The sequence below is a fragment of the Macrobrachium rosenbergii genome, chromosome 21 (assembly GCF_040412425.1).
Source record: "Macrobrachium rosenbergii isolate ZJJX-2024 chromosome 21, ASM4041242v1, whole genome shotgun sequence".
Taxonomy (NCBI): domain Eukaryota; kingdom Metazoa; phylum Arthropoda; class Malacostraca; order Decapoda; family Palaemonidae; genus Macrobrachium; species Macrobrachium rosenbergii.
The window spans coordinates 33049843-33075740 of NC_089761.1; the positions used below are offsets into that span (position 1 = coordinate 33049843).

General features: G+C 36.6%; 1 protein-coding gene across 1 annotated transcript; it reads left to right on the plus strand.

Moving 5' to 3' along the window:
- The first annotated feature begins 243 nt into the window (after window positions 1–243).
- LOC136849873 (spermatogenesis-associated protein 20) lies at window positions 244–22400 on the plus strand. Its single transcript, XM_067123373.1, is given in 17 exon segments — window positions 244–367; window positions 3530–3569; window positions 4954–5078; window positions 5081–5135; window positions 5908–6127; window positions 8582–8725; window positions 10713–10834; window positions 11222–11357; window positions 12172–12254; window positions 13211–13379; window positions 14147–14356; window positions 14782–14974; window positions 15734–15893; window positions 16101–16309; window positions 16603–16802; window positions 17251–17516; window positions 17658–22400. Coding segments are annotated over 16 exon segments (2319 nt in total). The 5' UTR covers window positions 244–367; window positions 3530–3561; the 3' UTR covers window positions 17677–22400.
- Window positions 22401–25898: the final 3498 nt, after the last annotated feature.

A 25898-nucleotide genomic window follows, 5' to 3' on the forward strand; every position in this document is an offset into this window, starting at 1 on the left:
ACACCACGGTGCTATAAAAAAAACCATCAAAGGATTTATTCAAATAAATTATTGTAGATAAGTGAAGAAAAAGTGTGAATTCTAACGGGTTTCCGTCTCTAGTGAACGCAAATCGGGGAATCCCGCTAGCGAACGCCGCCGTCCAGACGCCATTTATCTTGCTAATCTACATCCCAGTGCTGTAGTCACCTTCAAAAAGGATTCATTAAAGTAAATGATTGAAAACAAGCATAAAAAATCGGTTAATTGTAACGGTTATCAGTCCTCGACGACCGTCTGTTCGATAATTCCGTTATCGAACGCCTCCGTTAGAAAGCGTCTTGGCAGAAGGATCCAGGTGAACACAACCATCGGCCGCCTAAGCTATGTGAGTAAGAAGGTCATTTAATGTGAAAGAAAATCTTCGTTTTAATCCATCTTAGGGACTTTGATTGCTCGCATTTAATGTCGGATCGTGTAATGAAAGAGTGATAGGACGTCATTTTGTTAATATTAAGGTGTGTTGTCTGTTCAGAGGCTGTTAAATCGCTAATACAAAGGAGTGGTCAGTGTTAGTTAAGCAGCTTGGCATAAGTAGCCGAGCCTAAGCTTAGTTGCCTTTTGACAAGTCGGATGTCATCAGCCATGTTTAATTTAACTGTTAACTTATTTTTTCGCTTAATTTTGCTCCAGAAACAATGTTTCGCAAAATTGCCAGTGTATGGATGTTGTTAAATTTAATGTGAATCATTTGCATAGGTCTATTTGGCGGGATAGGCCTACCCAAATCGTGCAATGACGTTGCAAATTTTGTGGTCTAGCAATAGCCCCCGAATGATTTATTTTCGTGAAATTACGTTATTAATAACGGAAGCGTTATAGGCTGTAGGTATTTTGATAAGCAGGCAAATAATTTGACATGATTTTTTGGACGTTTAGGAATAGGCCCACAATGACAGGTTAGGCTTACGTTGGTTTCCGGGCAAGTATATCATCCTAATATGTTTCCGGTTGTTTAACTTGTGGTTAATGCATATCTGGCCGTTATTGTTGGTTTAAATCATAATTTTGTGTTTTTCTGGTTTCCTATTATCTATTGTTTCTCGGGCCCCTTCTGTTGTTTCTCTGGTCCCCTGTTATCGTTGTTTCTCTGGCCCCTTCTGTTGTTTCTCTGGTCCCCTGTTATCTGTTGTTTCTCTGGCCCCTTCTGTTGTTTCTCCTGTCACCTGTTATCTGTTGTTTCTCTGGTCCCCTGTTATCTGTTGTTTTTCTGGCCCCTTCTGTTGTTTCTCTGGTCCCGTTATCTCATGTTTCTCCGGTCCCCTGTTATCTGTTGTTTCTCTAGTCCCCTGTTATCTGTTGTTTCTCTGGCCCCTTCTGTTGTTTCTCTGGTCCCCTGTTATCTGTTGTTTTTCTGGCCCCCTGTTATCTGTTGTTTCTCTGGTCCCCTGTTATCTGTTGTTTCTCTGATCCCCTGTTATCTGTTGTTTATCTGGCCCCCTGTTATCTGTTGTTTCTCTGGCCCCCTGTTATATATTTGTTGTTTCTCTGGTCCCCTGTTATATATTTGTTGTTTCTCTGGTCCCCCTGTTATCTGTTATTTTTCTGGTCCCGTGTTATTTGTTGTTTCTCTGGTCCCCTGTTATCTGTGTAGGCCTATGACAGTTTTGGTGGAAAAGAGGTTTTTATTCGCGGGCGGAATCGAAACTAAAACAGGTGAAATAAACCAACAAGAATGGTCTCAAGCACTTAAGCCAAATGCTCATTTCAGTGTCCATCACAAAAATTATAAAGAAATTACAAGGGATGGTTCCTAACCTAATTAGGACGCCGAAGTCCTACCTGAACGTGGGCTCGCCAACTAGGCCCAGAGGCCAATAAGTCATTGAGTAAAATGCAGGGATGCAACTTAACCTTAACTTCTCTAAACTAACCTGTGGCAGCAGTCTGTATCTGACAAGACCTCTTTAACCCCCCACCCCCCACTAATGACGAAAAAACGCTGGAAATGACTAATGTGAAGTACAATTTCATCTGAACTAGACCCTGGGCCTTACTGTCAGGGCCACCTTCACCGCAGCATCACACAGCTTATTCCATTCTTCATGGTCCCAGTCCCAGTAACTAACTATTTTGTGTTGCTAATGTTTTGTGCAGACTAATACTGTTGGCTCTCGTAGGGGGTAGTCCCTTCAGTGGACCTCATGTAGTGCACTGTAGGCATTACTTTAAGGTCCTTGCAGCATCCCTGTGGCCCCTAAGTACAACGCTTTGATTCTTTCACTGTACCTCCATTTCTCATATTCTTCCATCTTACGTTCCACCCTCTCCTAACAATTGAATCATGGTGCAACTGCGAGGTTTTCCTCCTGTTACACCTCTCAAACCTTTTTACCGTCTGTTTTGGTTTCAGCGCTGAATAGCCTCTTAGGTCCCAGTGCTTGGGCTTTGGCATAAATGCTATATTCTATTCTATTCTGATACTGTTGCCTTACTTTGCAAAAGGTTTTGTGCGGTTCAGGCGACCAGATAGGACACGCTGCCATGGTTAGGTTAGGTAATTTGCAGTCATCTTTTGCCACTGCTACACTTTATTCAGGATTGAGGGGTCCCAGGTTGTGTGAAGCCCACAGACAAATAGTGTATGGTACTCCAGACTAGGTTAAGTTACCATTTGCCCCTGTAACAAGTGATTGAGTGCTTACATACATGGAGCATAAATTATTTTTGCTGCTTTTCATTCAACTCAGTTTTACCCAAAAACCCTGTCTCTCATGACCTATGTTTGTTAAAACGCAGTTTTTCCGATGGCTTTCTGTGTGATTTTTGCAAGTTTGAGTTCGATTTTGTTGCAAATGGTTCATTTTACTGTTTACTTCCCGCCCTAAATCCCACATTCCTAACATGTTTCCATCATGGGGGAGGTAATAAGTTAAGAAAATATTTGCAAGGGTAATGAATGTAAAAATCCCAGCAACCATTAAAATATTTGGTACTTTAATGATTGCACTAATGAAATGTGGTACAGTATAATAAGTACCTGATCTTTCAGGATTTAGTGGGTTCCCAGCATTCCAAGAGCATTTAAAGTAGATTTTTGGAAGTAGAGGCCATTGAGTTTTGCAAAATGTTGTCATTTGCATACGCAGATATATCAGAACTTGAAAAAATTCAATGTTTTTCTCCATGCAAATCATTTCTTACTTGTATCTGCACTATTCATCTTTGCATCCCTGTGATTGGTGTACACCCAAAAAGCATAAACTATTCACTTGTCAAATACCCACATCATTTTTGCCTGTAGTTAATGAAGGTTATAATACATTGCTATATCTTCTAATATACATTCAAGTTGAGCTATTAACCGATTACAGTATTATACAGTAGTTTCATGCACATAGGAAAATGGTTTTTGTTTTTATTATACAGAATATTTAATCAGAAATTTTAGAGGAATTATACCTAGCCAAGAAAATTTGTCATTTGTTAGGTAATGAGTCATGTCCAGAAGTCTTGGCAATTGATAACACTTGCTTGCATATTCCCATAGATTCCTTGTTGAAGGTGAAGATCTTTGCTCCAATGCTGAGGTATGTTTCACACTGGGATTGAAGAGTACAGTACCTGTATATTTCCTCAATTTGGATGTTGGAGAGTTAATTTTAGAGCTAACCTGATAAAAGTTAAAGTTTTCCTGTACAAATACACACCTGTATTTTTACAAGGCCTTTTTTCGCTTTCGTTTACGGGGATTGAAGACTGTGCTTGCTGTATTAAAGAAAGAGGGTATTTAAGATGAATTGTATTACTATCAGGCAACTTGGACAGAATGGATGTCATCTGCATGCCCAGCTAATCCATTTGTATGTCAGGCAAAATTCGATTGCTCAACTTTTTTTTCTTTTACCTTCATTCAGACAATCAGCCTGAGTCTACAATTTGATAATATTCATTAATTCCAAAATGTTCCTCAAATTCATGAAGAATGAGTTTGCCAGGCAGATTGATGACTACCGTGGTATTAGCCCGGTATTCATCCACCTACGCGTCACCTCCGAGGGGCTAGTACTAAATATGGACAGAACCTAAATGTGACACTGTGTTTAGTACTACCTAGCCTCTCGGGGATCAGAGTATTATATACACCAATTTTTATGTATTTCTGTATATTAATAAACAATATCTTTGATCCCTGAGGGGCTAGTACTAAACACAGCATCCCATTGAGCTTCTGCCATGTTTAGTACTACTGTAGCACCTCAGAGGTGACGCGTAGGTGGGTACATACCCGACCAATACCCACTACCTCATGCTGAGTTGCCTGGTATATTAATATGATCTACTGTTTTTAACTGTTCTCACACATGACTGATATGACTTGTCTGGCAGAAAAAGGCCTTTATATATAATAGAGGTTTGTAATGTGTTGAAATTGTTTTCAAATTTGTAATTTTTTGGCTCCAGTCATATAGACAGTTTACCAAACAGTAGTGATTTGAATGAAAAGTCTTTTTAATTTGTGTAACATTTTTATTCTGTAGCTAAGTAGTTTTACCACTAGGAACAAAGTGAACCAAGATCTGAGTGTATCCACAGAAATATATATAGGTTTTACTAGATTGAATGAGGCCTGTTTTAAGGTAGAAGTCAGCGTGAGTGTTTAATGGTGAAAATAGTTGTTGGGTAGCTTGTAGTCACATTGGTCAACTCATGACTTTAGTTATAGTTTAAATTTCAGATATACATTACCATATTTTCCAGGCATCCCCATTAGTATTGTATGCTATGAAAGACCAACTAATATTTCACATTTTTCGTTAATTTTCTGATGTTTTGATAAGTGTTGCTTGCTGGTACATTAATACAGCTCATGTATAACAGAAGTTGATTAGTGACTCCTATTAACATTATGAGTCGTAGAAATTTGAGTAAAATTATTGTTTTTCACTGAAGAAGAACCCTTGCCCTTTGCAGGAATATCGGTAGCGTAGGCAGATGGATCAGTAAAATTAGTAGCCAGCCAATCAGAGAGAGTTTGACAAGAACGATGGCCAGCGCTATTGAAGGATCGTCCAGCGGCGGCGGCGAAAAGAAAAATCGCTGGCGTCGGAGAAGTCGCCTTATCTTTTGCAGCATGCTACGAATCCTGTTCACTGGTGAGTTTGCAGACTACCCCATAGGAGGATAGTGCCAGCAGTGTACCTCATGTGGTGCATTGTAGGCATTACTTAAGGTTCTTTGCAGCATCCATTCAACCCCTATTTGGCTGCAATCCCTTTCATTCCTTTTACTGTACTTCCATTCATATTATCTTTCTTCCGTCTCACTTCCAAGACTCGGCTAACAATTGTGTCATAGTGCAGCCGTAAGGTTTTCCCTCTTGTTACACTTTTAAAACCCCTCAATTTCTCTTGTAGTGCTGAATGACCTCCTAGGTCCCAGCACTTGGCCTTTGATCTAAATTTTATGTTCCAATTCCTCCTAATGCAATTCAACTTGTATTTTAATATTTTACTTACATTTTTATTTATTTATCAGTGTGTTAATTTATCTGTTTTTCTCATAACTGATCTCCTCTTTCAGTATTTCTCATCACCTTCTGTTACTTCTTTTGAATGAAACCCAGTCTTTGAAAGCTTGAATTTCAAGTCAATGGCCCCTGTGGGCTTGTTCCATATGAATAGGGTTCATCTTCTGAGTAGTAATAATAATACTGTAATAGTAAAGTGTTCAGATTAATAATGGCCTTGACTTAGAGTTTTTGGTTCCAAGACCATCTTGCATATTTCTGACTTTGTGTAGATTGATTGAATTTTATGTTTTTGGCGTGTCATTTTCCATTCTAGCTTGTATATACTAGCCAAATTTATATATAACCCAGGTTAAAATTCAGAATCAGCAATTCCTATTTTAATTCTTTGTTTCTAGGTACCCTTGGGGCGAGGAAGCCTTTAGTGACGCTCGCAAGGAGAACAAGCTCATTTTCCTCAGTGTGGGTTACTCAACATGTCACTGGTGTCATGTGATGGAGAGGGAGAGCTTTGAAAATCCAGATATTGCAAAAATCATGAATGCCAATTTCATCAACGTCAAAGTTGATCGAGAAGAGAGGCCGGATGTGGATAAAGTGTACATGACGTTTGTCACGGTGAGTTTTATTTGATCTTCTGTTTTTATAGCTACCTATGGTTCTCCCATGGCTTACGTAAAATGTATTTTTGTTTAATGGAAAACATTGGAAGTTTTGTGTTGTAAATATTCACATTATTATTTTATTATTTTCATTTTTTTTTTGTTATTGCATGTACAGTATTATAATTATTATTATTATCAGTATTATTATTTTTATTATTACTGTCGTTTATAATTGTCGTACATTATTATTATTATTATTATTTTTTATTATTATTATTATTATTATTATTATTATTATTACTGTCGTTATAATTGTCGTACATTAAAATGCATCCCCTGTGCAAATTTTTTTTTTTAACCCACTAATTGATAGGCTGTCTCTTCCAGTTGCTTTCTAATATAGGAAAAACTGTTTCTGACAACATTTTAAATATTTGGAATCTTGTGTAGGTTATTTCAAAGTTGGCTCTCTCCACTTTCAAAACTTTTGATTTAATTATGGCCATAACAACCTTTATAAGGACCTGTGTCTTTGTTCATCACACAGCCTTATTTCTTGCACTTTAAAGAAGCAGATTTGTTCCCGTTATTATAAGTAAGAATTTTACTTATCTCTGATCCCATTTATTCCCTTCTGTGCTTTGTCACTTCAATAAAAGTGTAGTTGGGATGCAGTAAAAGTTGTATTTTAGTACTTGTGAACTCTGACAAGAATCTGTTATGAATGATCAACAATAAGTAGTGATGGTATGGTAATTTCAGTCTAGATGAGGAATGTATATAGTATAGAAGTAGTAAAGAATTACTTTTAACAGAAAAATGTGCATATGCAAAGTCTCATCGATTCACTAAAGTAAAGTGTATTTGAAACACCATTAAATTGGTTATTGACGAAGGAACTATTAACTGAATCAGTATTTGAAATTATTTTCCTTTAAAGTATTGCATGCCCTTCTCTTTCACTGTTTATTCTCTCCATTGACATTTTTGTTTTTGTTTTATTGTTGAATGAAATATTTTACAATTGCAGATTTTCTCCTGGGCAGGTTGCAATTTATAGGAGTTTTTTCTATAAATTTAGAGTTGAAGACCCAACCACTGAATTTGTTTTACTAATGAATATATCAGTCTCATTTGTCCTCACTTTCAAATCACAGTTTCTTTAAGTAAATTTATTGACTTTACTGTTATTGTAGTTTAATATATTATGTTGACTAATGCTGTCCTTTAGGGATGTTTGTTTTTGCTTCATAACCATAGATAACTTTCTGAAATTATCCATGTGCATATTCCTGAATTGTCAGGTGACTTTAACTTTTCATCAGTGAAAATATTAACTTAGTAACTATGTGCATATATACGGTATTGTATTGGGCATTTTCAAATGCTATCGAAATGACTGTGACAGTAACTGCATTACTTTTTGTATCGGGCATTTTCAAATGCTATCAAAATAACTGGGACGGCAACTGTTTGCATATTTTATTGTATTGGGCATTTTCAAATGCTATCGAAATAACTGTGACAGGCATCTAGTGGAAGGGGTGGTTGGCCAATGAGTGTCTTCCTCACTCCTGAGCTTGTGCCAGTGACGGGGGGCACTTACTTCCCACCTGAAAATCGCTACGGCCGAATCGGATTCAAATCGCTGTTGGGGAACATTTCCGCAAAGGTATGATGAAGCTTCCGTGAATGGGTGGTGGACTGCTTGTTTTATTCTCTGCTGCCATTTTTATTTGAATTTTAACATAGACTCGGGGATTGTAGATTATGAGTTTAGTTCTGTTTTATTTGATGTATTACCTAAGTGAAAAGTTAGAAATTGTAGCTATTTACAGCTCATTTAAGGCTGAATGTTGGTGCCTTCATTTCTTTCGTGCAGCAAAGAATATCACATGCTCTCACCAGTGAGCTTTAGTGACATGGAGTTCAGTATGGAAGCAGGATGTCAGAATTTCTGTTGTAAGTTTTACTTCGCTTTAAAAAGGTTTAAAGACCCAGTTCCTTGAACTTGGTTTTTTTATTACATTCACTTTAATTAGCTATTGAATTTTTGACAAATTGGTAAAAATTTGTCTTCAGTTTGAAATTTTTCCTTTCATTAAGTAAATGTGATGTTCATTACTACAGTATTATGATTAAAGACATCTTGCTTCTCATTCTTAATTACCATATGACTCGGAGTAGTGTCCTTTACTGTACAGTATATGAATCCTTTTCACATGGTAATTAGAACTGAATTCTTTTTATTAATACTTTTTGAAGGGCTGAGCAAAATCTTCTGGTATGGGAATAAGCTGTGTACAGAGATGTTATTGTGTTATTGTATTCCCATGATTTGAAGATCTTGCTCAGTCTCACTTTCCAGGTACCAAACATCAGGGAGAAGGAGGAGTAATTTCTATTTTGTTACTGATTTTATATGATTTACGGCCTGACATTTAAAGACATTCAATTGGCATTCTAGTCGCTGAGTGGTAGTGGAGGTTGGCCTATGAGTGTTTGGCTGACTCCAGATCTCAAACCTGTGTATGGCGGGACATATTTTCCACCTAACAACCGGTATTACGGTCAGCCCGGTTTCGCCCAACTTATGTCGTTAGCTACTCAGGTTTGTGGCCTTAAGAGTATGTTTCAAGGGTTCTCGATGCTTTGTGTGACTGTTTATAATGTCTGATGCTACGTAGTGGATTGAATTCCAGTTTAGAAGTTTCAGAATCTTAAAGAATTCTAATGAGTAAATGTTATTGATTGTGCTTTCTTGTTTCTTAGAGGTTTTTCACCTTGATAGTATTACTGTATCTTATTTTTTATGGGTTTGTTTTGTTACTGGGTCCTTTTGTGGGATCTTTTATGGGGCTTTGGTAGTAACTTGATTTAGCTAGTAGGCCTTCATATGGGAAAATTGCTGTTTTGCGTTATGCAACAAATTGTGTTTTAATTATATTGCAGTTATTTTTTATTTTCTTTTTAATTATGTTCATCAGAGAAAAACTTTATGAAACTTTGACTCCTATGGCATATCAATCAGATCATGCAAATGAATCATTTGGCATACAGTATGGCAGTCTGTAAGCCACCCATGATAGGTTCCACTTATAGCATGAGATGAAAGAAAGAAGTTCTTTGTAGTTTCTGCGCCCCCCTGGCTATATTGCTCTCCTCCTTATACTTTCATCTAGTTCTCTTGGTGTCCTCCCATCTGGCTGTCCAACATTTGTAGAAATGTGACCTGGTGGTATCATTAAACTAATATGTAATAAGAATTCACCTCAAATCCATCACTCATATACAGCCCACGTTCATGGTCTTCGAACGCCTAGACAGAGCAGTCTTTTGTACAATAGGAGAACAGTAACATGTGCAGCCAAGGCAATTGCCTCCAAACAAGATGATGACACTGATCGCCCTGGAAAAGTCCTATAGCACTTCTTAAGTTCTTTGATGATCCAAACATGTTGAATCTTCAGACCTGGAGATTATTGAGAGAGCTCTCAGAGGTTGCGGCTTGATCCACCTCATGTTCCTGCTGAACCGCAACCTGTACTAGGCAAAGTGGTGCAGAAGTTATAACAATTGCAGTGAGAAGCATGAATTGTAATAATGCCTTTTCTCATACTTCTTTCATCTTCCAGAGACCTAAGTCTTCCAGGTTTATGATCGTCTGTCTCACCTGCTGCTACCTTTTGACGTATCACAAAGTACAGTGAACCCCCCTTATTTGCGGGATCACGTAAGACCCCCAGAATAGCTAAAACCACAAATACTTAAACTCTCTAAAACACTTAGAACTTCCCATTTTGATAGTTTAAACAAGAAAAACCCTGTAAAATGCTTACACCTGAGTATTTTAATAGTTTTTTCACAAAAAGTGCATTTATTCATGAAAATTATATGAAAATACAGTAATTAGTGAATATTTCTCAGTGAAAAATACATGAATGGGCGAATTTTCCCTTGAATAAGAGGTAGATATGTTCCACAGAGAAACCCGCAGAGTCGTGAGAATGCGAATACAGGGGGTTTACTGTACAAGCCAATTTTTTACTCTAAGGGTGTTCCAGTACTTAGGGTACCCAGTGAGAATACTGGTGAGTTTTTGTTCCTTCACTTGATCCACTTGGCTCTCAGATATTCTGGGACCCAGAACATCTTGGCCTTCCTAAACTACAGTTCAAGCTCTTATGTGACTGATGGGTTTGTGATGAAACATACCAAGTTTTTATGTTATAAAACATTTTTCTTACAAACCCATCAGTCATTTACAAAGTACTTATCTCCCATCTTTCACACTGCCACATCTAATCTGTGCAAAGTGAGGCGGGTAGTTACTACCTATTGATAGGTTAAAGGCACATACATGTGAATGGCAGATCTTAGCTCTTATTCTTCTTCCTGTCTACAAGGCATAAGAATATACACTTCTGGGGACAAACAGGCCTTGAATCATAGTTCAGTAGGATTTTGGGTTTGTATGAAGAAACTTTTTACAATAAAAGACATTTTTATTTTATATGTGTTGTTTTGAAAGTTAGTACATTGCTTGAAGAGTCTTTTTGGATTACTTCCTTTCATGCTGGTATATTTTTTATACACAGTGGCAAGAGGAACAAGACAAGTTTAAAGAGTCTGGTAAATTCATCATGGAAGTTTTGGACCGCACAGCCCGTTTATCTGCGCCAGATACCTCAGATATTCCAAACGAGGAAGCTGTTTCTAAGTATGACTCAAGTGTTTTGTGTAGTCTTTGTGAATATGTTATAATTTAAATGGACTTGTGTGCTTGTGTGTAATTAATTACGCTAAAGTGGTTTCTTACATTGTCCTCATTTTCAGTGTGAAAATCCATTGTAAATGCTGTCTGTGCATTTTGTAAGACAAGCTGAAGGTTTTGTTGATATTGGGGAAGGTGTGGTAAAGCTTGTGAAAACTATTTACCACATTGGACTTGCAGTTGCAACTTGTTAATTTGATACGATTTTGTCTGTACAGATTAGACTGTTTCTTTTTATTCTGGGATTCATTTTAAAGTAATGCATTTTTGGAACAAAGGATTCATTTTTAAATGATCAGTTTTTATCATTACCTTGTATAATTTCTTTTTCAGATGTTATGCTCAGCTTGCACAAGCATTTGAACCACGTTACGGAGGGTTCAGCGGAGCACCGAAATTCCCTCAGCCATCGAATTTCAATTTCCTTTTCACTAATTATGCTCTTCACCCATCAACTGATGATGCCAAAGTATGTATAAGTACATAAATGTCTTTTTGATTTGCTGACACTTATTTTTTTTGGTTGTAGAGCACTCATGTCGGACTAGTATACATTGCTTTTATCTATAGAAGATATCTGTACTAGATATATGTATATAAATCTCTAAAGAAAGTGGTTTCCAGTGATGCTTGCCCTCTAGATTATTGTCTTTTTGTTAGGATAGCTACAGGCAGTCCTCGGTTATCGGCGGGGGTTCTGTTCTGGGGGTGTGATGATAACTGAAAATTGGCGATTTCCGGTGCTTTTTTGGCGAATTTTGGGCTTATCGGCGCCAAAAAATGCCGATTTTTGGTTATCGGAGCCTCTGTTAGGTATGTATTGGCGCCAATACCCAATTATTGGAGCCAATTTTCGGCACCAAAAATTGCCAATTTTCGTCGCTAGACAACCCCCATACAACCGGATCATCATTAACCGAGCCCGCCATTAAACGGGGACTGCCTGTACAACATATACAGACACCACCCTACTTGCAAACGAGTTATGTTCCGGACAGGCATTTTGTATGTTTTGTTTTTAAGTTGGTTACTGTACTCTTCATGCCTATTTAAGTACAGCATGATGTAAAATCAATACAGTACTGTATGTTTTTTCATAGGCACACACAACAAAATTTTGAACTACAGACCAAAGGGTAGCACTCAGAGACACAATTTTAAATGCTGATCCCATTTGTTTGCATCTCTGAATGTTTGTAAGTTGGATGTTCGTAAGTAGGGTGGTGTCTGTATCATGAGAATTTGTAAGTCTGATTTTTCTTGTCTCTTACTTTGATTGTCAGCGCGGCCTTGAGATGTCGCTGTACACGCTACGCAAGATGGACCAGGGAGGTATACACGATCATGTTTCCCAGGGGTTTGCAAGGTAAGCTTTCTTCCCAAGAGTCAACTCCAGTGTTCCTTACGTTAATTCATGCAAAACTAACTGTGAGCCCTTCTTCTTGCACATGGATACTATACAAGGGTTAATTTAGAAAGCAATATGGAATATTTCATGAGAAATACTGTCCACGTCATTGCTTGTAATTGTTTCTCTTGTGTATATATTATACACAAGACATAGGTTATGCATTTTGATTATCCTGCAGTAATACAAAATGTTAAAACATTGTTCCTTTCCTTGAGGAATTGAAGCATTGTATGAAGTACAGTACGGTATTACAAAATTATATTATTCACTTTATAATTTAGATAAAAACCAGAATTCAGAGGACTTGAAAATCAAAAGTGTTTAAATTAATGGAATTCATTTGTCAATTGTTTGTTTTGATGAATTCAGACTTATTAATTATTTCCTACCTGAAGGAAACCATTACTGTAATGTATTAACTATTAATTATTTCCTACCTGAAGGAAACCATTACTGTAATGTATTAACTAATAATTTTAATTATTTCCTACCTGAAGGAAACCATTACTGTAATATATTAACTAATAATGGACAACAAAGGATAGTATAACTGAAAATCACCAAAATTAAGAGTAAAATTACTTCATGTTCTGTATCAACGTAAAAAGTAGAGATTAAAAAATGTGTGCCTGCCTGATCACATGTTTGAGTGTTGTCAAGATCAGCTTCTTCCCCTTCAGTGACAAGCTTTGGAAATCTCCCCCTGCTTTTGTTTCCCCTGATTCTTGAAATGTCGTGATAGACGTCAGTTGCTTCTGGGATTAAATATCTTTCCTACAGGTTTTGGGGGTAAGTATGGGCCTTTGAGGAAAATGGCAGTAAAATGCATACAGTAACCCATTCTGATGTTTAGTTAATCTCTCATCACGTTGTAAATCTTATTATCATTAATGACAGGGTGGTTCTCGCAGGTATTCAACCGATGAAATGTGGCACGTTCCACATTTCGAAAAAATGTTGTATGATCAAGCCCAGCTGACGATTTCCTTTCTCGACGCCTATGTCATTACTGGAGAGCCTCGGTTTGCTGAAGTTGTGCGAGACATATTGACCTATGTGTCCAGGGATCTCAGCCATCCGGTAAGGTCGTTGTTTGTTAGCTGCGTGCACTGTTCTTTCTTCTTCTTGTTGGAAGTGTATAATAGAAGTTTTTCATTTTCAACACATGGAGTGTGCAGTGTGTTGCAAAGAACAACAATCTCTCTCTCAGCAATGAAAATGCACTGAAAATCGCATCATTTCACGTAATATTCCGTAATCACTCCTAGTGTGCCAGGTGCATATGACTGGAGTGACAGCTCAGCTTACGGAAGCGAGTTTTTAGAATTGGTTCCTTCTTAATGCTCAAAGAGTGTTTAGCACTGAAACGTGTAGGTGTAAAAACAGTCGACCAGACGTAGATAGGTGCATTTAGATGTGAGACAAATGGGGGGGTATGAATAAAAGGATGAGATAGAAATGATGCAGAAATAAAATGGAGAAAGGCTTGGATGGTTTGCCACAGGAGACATACATGAATTGTATTTTTTGGTTTCGTGAATGGGAAACGCAGGAATGGTTTAAAGTGGTTGTATATGGTAGAACAGAATGCACTCTTAAAAACAAGTAAAGATAACTTTGCTAGGAGTTACGTCAGTGTAACTTGTAAGTGCTTACATTTACGCTGATAGATTTATTGATAAGATACCAAAAGAAGGCAGCAAATTGCAACGCGTGTGTTAAGTAAGGTGTTGCTTTTGGCAGCATCAGTTGTTGCATAAATGTCAGTTTATGTTATATACATAAAGTAGTCAATTCTAGTGAAAATTGGATACTCAAAACAGAATGTTTTTCTTTTCTGTATATAGAGTGGTGGATTCTACAGTGCTGAAGACGCAGACTCACTTCCAACTTCGGAATCACAGGAGAAGAAAGAGGGAGCCTTCTGTGTTTGGACACATGAGGAGATAAACAAAATCCTTTCTACGCCTGTAAAAGAAGCCAGTGAAACGACCCTTGCTGATGTGTTTTGCCATCATTACTGTGTTGTAGACGGAGGCAACGTAGACCCTTATAAAGTAGGTTTATCTTTTTGATGGTACTCTTGTAATTGCAGCTCATTACTTTTGATTTTGTATCATCACAACCTCTTAGATCATATAAATGCACACATTTGTGGTCTTGAATGTCCTCAGACTTGACAGTCTTTTATGTAACAGACTGGAGAATACCTCACATTGCTTGCACCACAAACAGCTTATTTCAAAATTCCCCAGCTCATTCCATCCCTTCAGTATCTCCATTTTCTATGCATGTGCTAACCTTTATTTCATATATTTTATGTAATTCATTGCTATAATAGAAACTTTCTTTTGGGAGTCAGCAGTTCCTCAGTTATTCTTTTTATCCCTGAAGACTTGGTGGAAGTGTCTGGCTTTGTATGTAAAAAATAATTTGTTTTAACAACTTTATTTTTAATGACACATTAATACATTTTTATCAGGATCCTCACGATGAACTGAAGAACCAAAATGTCTTAATGGAGCACGGCAGCCTTGAAGAAACTGCGCAGGAATTCAACTTGACCCAGGAGGAATGCGACCTAGCGCTTGCAAAGAGCCGGAAGATACTTTATGAAGAACGTCAGAAGAGACCGAAGCCTCATCTAGATGATAAAATGGTTACAGCCTGGAATGGTATTACTCTAGCATTCATTTTTGGAATTGGAATTCCGAGAGTGCTGTAAAGAATTGCAGGAGAGGGCACTCTTTTGTGGATGGCATTATAGCAACACATTAAATCTTGCTTCAGGAAAGGGCGCTCATTCTCGGATGCCATCACAGCTACACAGTAAATCCTGCTTCAGGAAAGGGCGCTCATTCTCAGATGCCATCACATCTACACAGTAAATCCTGCTTCAGGAAAGGGCACCCATTTTTGGATGCCAATATTGCTTCACATTAAATCTTGCTTCAACATCTAGGCTTACATGTATTTATTACAAGAAATGTTATTCAGTTATAGATAATAGATTACCCAACTTTTATAATGACGAGAGTAATTATTGACTGAATCATTAAATGACCATTCAAGATAAATGTTATTTTGTTAGATGTACATACTGTATTAGCTTTACTTGAGATTATCACAATAGGTGTACACATCAGCTTTACATGAGATTGCCATGACAGGTGTACTTATTAGCTTTACATGAGACTATGACAGGCGTACGTATTAGCTTTACGTGAGATTATCATGATGTGTATGTATCAGCTTGACACGACGACAGGTGTACGTATTAGCATTACGTGAGATTATCATGACAGATATATGTATCAGCTTGACATGAGGTTATGACAGGTGTATGTATTAGCTTTACGTGAGATTATCATGACAGGTGTAACATACGTATTACCTTAACAAGATTATTGAGGGTAAATTTATGTCAATTCCAGGTATGATGTTAGGTGCAATGGCAAAAGCAGGAGCTATCTTAGGGGATGAGCAGTATCTCCAGAGGGCCTTGGAAGCTGCAGAATTTGTCAAGACACATTTATACAAGGACGGCAAACTGCTCCGTGCCGCATATGCTGCTGCAGAGGGTAGTGTATCTCTGTAAGTAGCAGTGTTAGTGTTCTTTACCAAAGAAAAGTCACGTCTCGATACTCAGAAGAACCTATCCATGTTTATTTTCTGGAACATGTTTGGAAAAGTTACTGAGTATGAACATTAGTTGACCGCTATCCAAACTAGTGCCCGTAGATATTTGAAACTTTTTCTGATTCAGTCGAGACATCAAACATGCAATATTTTATGTTTTAGTGGTTCCTGCATCTCTGGGTTTGTCGACGACTATGCATGGATAGTTCGAAGCTTCCTCTATCTTTACGAAGCTACATTGGATACCACTTGGCTGGAATTAGCTGAGGAGCTGCAAGATAAACAGAATGAGCTCTTTTGGGATCCAGAAGGAACTGGATATTACATGACTGAAAAAGGAGATGATTCCATACTTCTTCGAATCAAGGAAGGTATGAATGTATCATTACTGTATTTGTATATTGTTTTATATTTTAATTAAGAACTAGTGATGAATATATGGACTCGTATGTAAATGACTTTAGATTATTTCACATAGTATATTATTTTTATTTGATATAAAAATAGTTTATTATTTTTATTTGATATAAAAATTAAGTATATCATATGAACTGTCATTTGAACCAAATTATAATAATGGTAACCAATAGATTTTTGGAGCCTATATATAATTTTTTCTATTTTCAGTATCCATCCACTTTCAAGTTTTTTTTTTTTTCTCCAGACCAAGATGGTGCGGAGCCTTCAGCAAATTCCGTATCTGCCGTTAATCTGGTCCGTTTAAGTCCACTGTTGGAGAGAACAGATTATCGTGAGAAAGCAGAAGCCATATTTCGTCTGTTTTCTGGGCGGCTGAATAAGATTCCAGTTGCTCTTCCAGAAATGACAACAGCATTATTGCTTCATTTGAATCCAACAGTGCAGGCAAGTATTTTAAGCATTGTTGGATGTATGAAGCCACTTAGTCCAAATTTTGGTTACGAAATCAAAGCTATTATAAATTTGAATACAGACACTACCCTACATATGAACGAGTTACGTTCTGAACGGCCGTTCGTATCTTGAATTGTTCATAAGTTGGTCTTCACGCTTATTTAAGTACAGTATGAGGAAGTCAATACAGTACTGTAGTTTCTTCATCCTAAAACACAATACAGTACTGTACACTGTACACACAGTACTGTATTGCATAGAGTACAGTGCTTTATGAAGAAGAATCATACAATTTTAATTTACGATCACATTTATTTCTATCTCTGAATGTTCATAGGTAGTAGTGTCTGTACTCTGGTTAAATGCTTCTTGTAAACGACTAGATTTAAAAGAGTAGATATTCCCATGAGTAGAGCATAAATACTTTTAAAATTTTCAGATTATTCTTGCGGGCAAAAATGGTACAGAATCATTGAAGAGCATGCTGACGACCTTGCATGGACTTCAGATCCCCAACAGAGTCTTGTTGTTGGCAGACGACAACACGGGATCATTTTTGTACGCTCGTCACAAATCACTCAACAACTACCATCCGAAGTCCAATGAGACTTTAGCCTACGTCTGCCACGATTTCAAATGTTCGCTGCCTGTGAACAAGCCAGATCTTCTGAAGGAGACATTGAAGACTCACCTGACAGCCTCTTTGTAAGTATTAGTACTCCTTGTGCCTTGCAGATGATGGCCAAGGAACACTGCAGTACAGTTGTAAGACTCAAGTTGGATAAGGTATAGCTAGCAGTCATTCACCTTCAAGAAATCAATTTAAAAAAAGGTTTTTCATTTCAGAAGGGAGAAAAAGATATGATTCTTCATCCTAACCCTGCTACTTCCTGTGAATGATTTCCTCTAAGTTTATGGAAGCTTTCGTTAAATAAAATTACACATGATAATTATTCCAATAAATGAGGCGTTGCATTTGTACTTGATTTTAGTGTTATGTTACAGAGTCAGGTGTGTGTAGGGAAATCATTTCTGTATGTGTTCAGAATACTTATACTAAAAGTTTAGTAAATATAGGTTTTATGAGAGCATTATTTATACAAAATGTTTACGTTTTGAAAAGATGTACGTAGTAATTTTGATTTTGCGACAGTTTTATGCATGTAGATTTCTTTTCTAGTTGGCTAATTTTAAGAAGTTTTAAATGTGGTTTGGTGTATTGTGTTAGTGCTTGTGGGAAAGAGTCATAAATATGGAGATAGATTAGTAAATAGTGTGTGGGACTTGCAGCAGGGAAGAAATAGTAGCGAATAGGTGTTTGCCACCTTTAAGGAGAGCAGCAGATGGAAAAAGGTATGGTTATTCTACTATAACTTTAGTGTTAGCTTTGGAAATAAAGTTTTATATACAGTATTTGCTGTACCATAGAATTGCTCTCAGCATGCAGCATATTAGACCACCCGAAAAAAGGGGTAGTTTCAACTTCTTAGCATCTTCTGGATAGGACGCCCCGTAGCATCAAGTTTAGCCGAAGATTCGTGTAAACTCGAATCACGTTCCACTGAATAGAAATTGATTTTATGAACCTGGGTTGAAAATAATGTTATATTGTTGATAAATCTTCAAGGAGAGGAAAGAAGAGTGTTTAATTATTTTTTCTAATAACAGATCATTATTATTTTGTTATTTTTAAAAGCGAGAACTGTATTTGAGTTGCAGTTGATATTGATGGCAGACATAGTATATTCAGTTGTTGAATTATCCCGTGAATAGTGTTAGGTTATATATTGTTAAAAATGAATTGCATATTTAAGTAATCAGTTTAACTGTGTATCTGTTTCTGAACTTTGAAAAAGGATGTTTCCCATATAAGGTAAGGGTCTTTGGTTGAGACTACCCAAAGGCAGGTTTGAGATTATGGCAAACTGTCATTGAAATTTGCTTAACACAAAATACAAACGCTTAAAATGTGAATAGTTTTAGTCTCAGAATATATTTAAGTGAGAAAACTGATACTCAGAAAGTCTGTTGTTTTATGGTTTTGCAGATGACCTTGTTTTTGGGTTCTTTCCAATCTTATGTTGTAGAAAAAGTAGTGGATTTAATCATGTCTGTCAATTTGAGATATCCAGTGTTTAACAGTAGTGTATTATGTTCAGTTGTTTGGTCTTTGGTTATAATAGGCCTTTTATGTTTTTATAACATGATTTTCATAAGTATAAGGTGTGTGAACCTTTAATCCTTTGAGTCAGAGCTGAATACCTAATATTATTTTGAGCTATTGGCCGTAATTTGGCATGAGAAGACCTTTTAGAGATAGCTGTTTCATTAAATTGAATGCTGTAGCACAGCAAATGTCATTTATGGATTTGATTTCGCATGTATTGTAGAAAGATATATAATTATTTATTTTTTTAAATCGTGAGGCCCTTGCTATTTCCAGAGATATCAGCTGTGTTAAGAGCACGACATGGATATGTGCTTCTTTAGTTGCATTAATCTGTTTTGATGGCCCACGGCCTTGTTTTTATCTGTCAGTAAAACTGCATTTCGAAGTTAACTGCAAGTTTATTTAAGTGGGCATATATATATAGTATATTCCACAATGCCATTATCCATATTCCTATTGTATTTAGTTTTTTCTTGCAGATTATCAGATGGAAAATAGTGGAACTTGCCTAAGGCTTTAAACTAGTGGAACTGCCTGAGGCTTTTTATAGAATTTAATTGCCCAACTGCCTTAAAAATAATCTAGTAATGATGCACGAGCCGTTCATGTTTAAAAGAAACGAAATTTGCAAAGCCAGAATTATGGTATGCCTTAGCTGTGCATTTCTATCATGCAGTTTCTGTGTCTTGGTGTTTCCATAGACTTCCACGAAAACTTTTCCTATAATTATCGGCTGTATGATGTAGTGCAGTGATTACAGAATGCATCGTAGCTCAGAGGGGTCCACTGTATTTGAAACCATAGCTGTGAGCTGGCTAGGTATTACTATTGAACATGTATTGACGTCAGTATAATTTATAATGGACAAACTGATATAATTAAGTATTCATCTTAAATATTCTTTCATTTCAAGTATAGTACATGAAGAGGTTTATTTCCTCATTAGTATTTTTACAGAATGCAAAAACTTGTGTAAATGTAAAGTTTCAGTACAGGCGAGATGCCTCAGCAGTTTCTAGATTCAATTACAATTTCTTTTTATTACCACAGATGTGTTTTTATACAATACAATACATTTACCACTAAGCCGTTGTCTACCTAATTATAGTAACATACATTTGTTCATTTGACTCCCTGTATTAAAAATTTTGTCTGTAGGATTCTCAAAGTGTTCGATGTAACCATTTGTAGATACATAGTGTATATATTTTTACAATAAATTTTTTTTTTATTGGAAATGAATGTAGCCCAAGATAAGTTAGCTTTCATTTTAAGACACATGATGACACGAGTAGATTAGTCTTCTTGATGTGGGATTGTAGCACCGTATGTCATGTTGGAGGTGAATTGCATGTCAGTGTAATGATGTACGTACGATGACTTAGTGCACGTAAACAAAACTCCACAAAAGGACTGGTCTTTAGTAGAAAGTAGGTAAGAATAGGAAGGTTGTGAAGCTTACTTGCTGTGGCCTCTTAGCATCAAACGTAGTTCAGAAGTGAAAACTGATCATTTTGACGTACATGGACGAAAGAATGCAATTTTATGATGCCTAGGTTAAAAATGGAATAATCTTAAATTATGCAAGTAATATTGTCAGGGATTAAACTAAATTTGATGTGTAGTATAAGCAGTTTTGTCAGCTTTAAAAATGTTGCTGTATACTGTACTGTACTTATCCCTCCTTATTAGCAGTTGTAGTTTCCATATATTGCCTTGGGTTTATAAGCCCGTCTTTGGAATGTGACGTGTTTTGCAGCCGACATATTAAAAGCATGTTGCTGAATCCTTTATTCTACAAGTCAGTGCTATGATCACGACAGATTCTCATTTCTCATGCTTCTGTAGGCCTTACAACTTTTTAGCGATTTTCAGGCTCCGGTTAAATATGAAGGAAGCATTTATATTTATCACCCGAATTTCTCGGAGCTTTTCTGTGATATTGAGATGTGCTGGAGGTTGCAGAATGTCCCATTCTTACTCATTTTACATGGCCATGCATCCAAGGGATAATTTCTGTTGTTGAGATTCCCTTCAGATTGTATGCAGTAAAGTGTAAATATCTATACTGTATAATTAAACTCTGTAAAATGAATCTTTGGAATTTCGAGGTAAGAGGTTAAACAATAAATGGATTTTGAAAATTTTGCTCATAAGAAGAGGAAAGTACAGTTTAATTGACTCTATGAAGGTATTTGATGTCTTGAATTCAGTAACATACAGTATCTGTGTACTGATTATATTCATATGTATTATTTTTGTCAGAATGTGATCACAAGTCAGTTTGTTTGATGACTGGACAATCATTTTTTGAGAGAAGGGATTTAGACAGATTCAGTTTACCATATACTGTACTATATTATGGACATTCAACACCTTTATGATTAAGTGTTAAAGTAAGCTGGTAAAATATATAGGGTAAGACTGGGAATTTTTTTGTTAAGCAGAAGTATGATTTTGATTCAGATGTCTTGTAGCCCTACAGGGCATTAATGAGGTGTGAATCATAACAGTTGTAACCTACAGTCAGTTGTCAGTCTGAGTTTGTTGTATATTGTCTCAAAATGACAGTTTGGAGCATGTGTGAAAAATTTCAGTAAACCGCCACCAGGTCAGTACTCCTATTCTAGCAATATATAACTCTAGGAAAAAAAACTAGAAAAAATTTTGTATTGCTGCAGTATGGCGAACTCCCATCGAGTTTAGACCATTTACAGAAATACTTCCTTCCAGTCATTATTTGGACCATTTAATGAAATTATTTGGTCAGTGATAGATATAAATTTGCTGAAATTGAAGATGGTGTCAGTCACAGAGTTCTGTAGATGGCTGAAAATTGAAAATGTTTTTTTGGAGTTAGCTTATCAGTCCTTAAATAAAAATTGTCCAAACCAGCTGACATGTCTACAAGTCCATTCAACATTTAAACACTTGTGATCTGTTGGGGGATGTTTAACATCACCATGGGTTTCATTATAATAGTTGTGGTGTAAAAGTAATTATAAATTCCTTTTGAGTAAGTAACATTCTTTGAAAATATTGCTGTGAACTTGAAAAGAAAGAGCTTTGTGTCTCATAGTTTAGAATTCAACCTGTTGTGTCTTTTATTTTGAGAGGAAAATTTGCTTTGAGCATCTTTTCAGGCTCAAAGAAAATATATTTAGTCTTGGAATAGGTTCAGTTATCATCTGTTTCCCCAAGGGTTATTGCCACTAAAGGACGTCAACTCCAAGAGTTGTCAGGACATTGTGAATGCCGTGAAATTCAGGTAATCAAGTCATACTCTTAATAAAGATTTATTTTTTTAATCGATGATTGAAAACTTCACTGCCCCAGGGGACAGATGAAATGCAGGAGAAACATTTATCTCAACATTTTACACCTGTGAGGTTACTGAATAAAACTGTTACAGTCATTTACATGATTTATTTTCTTAACATGCTTATAATCTAGTAGCCCCAATATGATGACAGTATTATTTTTACAGGTTATTATACAAGACCACCCGAAAGGAGTCTTAATCACAGTGAGCAGTGCTAAATATTTAGAAGATTCTAGTGTATAAAACAAACTTATATATGATCCAAAGCACACTGTTGTCATTGCTTTCCTACAAGTATGAGTAGTTTGAAAGCTACTGTTGTCATTGCTTTCCTACAAGTATGAGTAGTTTGAAAACTACTGACAAAAGGTTTTGGCAGAATTATGGTTATGGCGAGAGAGAATAGCAGGACATATGAAGAAAATACACTAAAAAAAAAAAAAGAAAAATAGTAGTAAATGAGAAAGTGTATACATAATTGTTATTAATTTTAATGTGACTTACAAACCCATCATTTACATTTGCCCCAGTTCGTGGGTTTCATGAATGGTAGACTTTCCATTCAAGAAAATGAAGACAAAAAATTGTATGCTAGGTAACTGGCAGCACTGCACATGCAACCGTAGACCTTGGGTTAAGCAGGAACCTCAATTCTTGTGTCTCCTTGCTCATAAGTTGTTTCCTAGTCTTAGCTAATTTTAGCTTTGAATTTGATTCCTTTCTAGCTGATGATAATTTCACTCTCTTTTTCACCCATGCTGTTGGAGAGAATTCCTGAGGAACGATGTTCCAAACATCAATCGGAATGGGACAATCCACAAGACATGCACTTGACTCTTCAATACTGACAGCAGACACAGGATTCAAGAATAGGCTCGATTCTCACATCAAACAGTGAGCTAGCTGAGGCAGGCATCATGGGTAGTTCAACTTTTGCAACTCCAGTGGTTGTCCAGTGTCAGCAGACTCCCAGGATTATGTTGTAAACAGCCCATATCCTGTGGCTAGATCAACGGTGCACTTCAAGGATGGCATATAAGGTTGTCTAAGCCTGATGCAGTTGATTAATTGGAGAAAACTCGGCTAGAGCAATGTACCCACTTTCTGTGACTGCACTGGTTTCCAACAACAGACACAGCCCTAGTTGCCTGATCTAGGCCAGTAAAAGACTGAGAGAGTTCATGGCCTATTTAACCAGGTGGCAACTATGGTGACTTACGAGATGAGACAACTTTGTCTTCTGTAATGGATGATCATGCAATCTAGATTCCCTGATGAGAAATTGCACTACATGCAATTCCTTGAACTACAATTGGTGAAGGGCTTGAGTTTCGGTAGGTAGTAGTCAACTAGCTTCTGGTGACAACAGATATGGTCTCAGTGGGGACAAACAAGAGAATTTTGCAAAACCAACAAGCAACATACATTTCAACCTCGCTGCCAGACCGTATCTCACAAGCAGAAGCTTTGGTATGGATTCAGTTCCATCACTGCTATGTACTTAATTTTTAACAGCACGGTTCTTTCCATCATCTTGGGGTTGTGCTAATGCAGGAACCAGCACTCATCAAAGTATGTTCTTATACACATTAATTGCTACTAATGTATAAATGCTGCAGCCAGGACCATGCTAGAGAGGTCAATGACTACACGAGGTTACGTATCCGACTGGGTTTCCAAACATGAAGCTTGATGACAATTGAACTAAATGCTAAGCAGAATCTAGGGCCTTCAACCACTGGACTGGTGACTGATGTAACTCATTGGTTCCTTCCTTTCCAACAGCCAGACTGGGTATCCTATACGAGGAGTGCCTTTCCAACTTCCTTGGGCTGCAAGGATGCTTGTTTAAACAAAGTTAACTTGACATAATGCTTTTTGCATGAGACTTGGGTGTGTTTTTTGATACTTTCTTGATTAGCAAAACCCAGTAGCTAGAGAAAAAAATGTAATATAAAAACATCGAATACAGCAAAGTTCTCTCCTCCCAACCCTGCTAATTTCTCTCTAGAAAAATACACAAGAAGTGAGGTTTTTAACTGGAACACAGTCTCTAGCTTCACATGCTCTAGAAAAATACACAAGAAGTAAGGTTTTTAACCGGAACACAGTCTGTAGTTTCACATGCAAGGTATTACCAGTATGCAAATGCTTATTTTTCTTTGTATTAACTAACAGAGTACACTGTACTGAGTATATGATGACCCACAATTGTGCTAAAGTAAACACTTGGTATACATTAAAAAAAATGAATTTTGCTGTATAAAAATGTTAATCTTTACATTTCAGTTTTACAAACCACTGCTTTACAAAAAAGCCTGTTTGCAAACTTGTTGTCTACATATTTACAGTTTAAAACTTGGTAGTCGACAGCTTAAAACATTGGTAAGCTTAACAATTTGAGGGCAGTACCTCTACTTGCCTACTTCTAAGTAATAATCACTTATACTGCAAATATGGAGGGAAGTAGGGAACCTTATAAAGCATTTGTGTGATGCAAAAATTGTTAAAATGGTGACCAAAACAGTGTTCATAATAAATGAACCAGTTTCACAAGTGTAGTTATTATTATAGGAGGTTACTGCAACCCAATCATGCTTCAGTTGACTTGACTAAACTGACTGAGTTTTCCTAAGGTTTGTATTTGTATAGTGTAGTAAAACCTGTTAACCAGTTAAACATAAAAAAGCAACTATGGAAAACAGCTCTGTAAATTCCAGGTTCAAAAGAACTGCATATAAAACTGCAAGAGGACAAAAAAAGGAGGAAAACTACCCAGGCCAGAATGGTTGGATGCAACCCACAGATGGGAATTTCGATGGAAGACGCTTGGAAAACTGCTTTTGAGTATGAAAGGAAACTGAAGCATAAAAGAACTACTGTCATTTCAACCAAAGGAACAATTTCCATGGGTTGCAATTTGTGAGCAAATTTTGTTATTGCTGATCACTGATACAGTGTGTAAAAATTGAGAGGAAAACTGATACAGGATGAAAAGCAGCAATGATAAAATACGCATCAAACACAAAAGCCATGAACAAACTATCGAGCTAATTAGGTAATTGTTGAGGTAAACTAATATATATTTTCTGTATTTACTTTCACCTGCAAGGGAGCCTAACGCGCCTCAAAACTGCTGCGGTTATTCTAGATGAAGTCATGCCTTAAAAACTGGTTTATTGGTAATTTCTTATATGTACAGTGTAATTCATCCATGCATCTAGCAAAATTAGCTAAGGTCTTGAGAGTGCTTTTTCTATTTTTTATTTTCATTAAATTTGGTATATGTTGGTGGAGCATCAATACGTAACCCTATGTTTACAGTTATAGGTAAAGAATTAGTAAAATGGTACACCATCTTACATGCCTAGTGTTTCGTCTTGACAAGTGATTTCCTTTCTTTTTACATCTTGACAGTGAATCGTTCATGTAAAATACTATAGGTACAGCATTATCATTATTATTTTAAAATTATTTTCAAGAACCAATTTTGTTTCACACACATGGTACATGTACCAAAAACTACCATACAGTGGTCACTCATTTTGTGTTTAGAGGATGACCAGTGAACATTTACAGATAATGTTTCCCAACT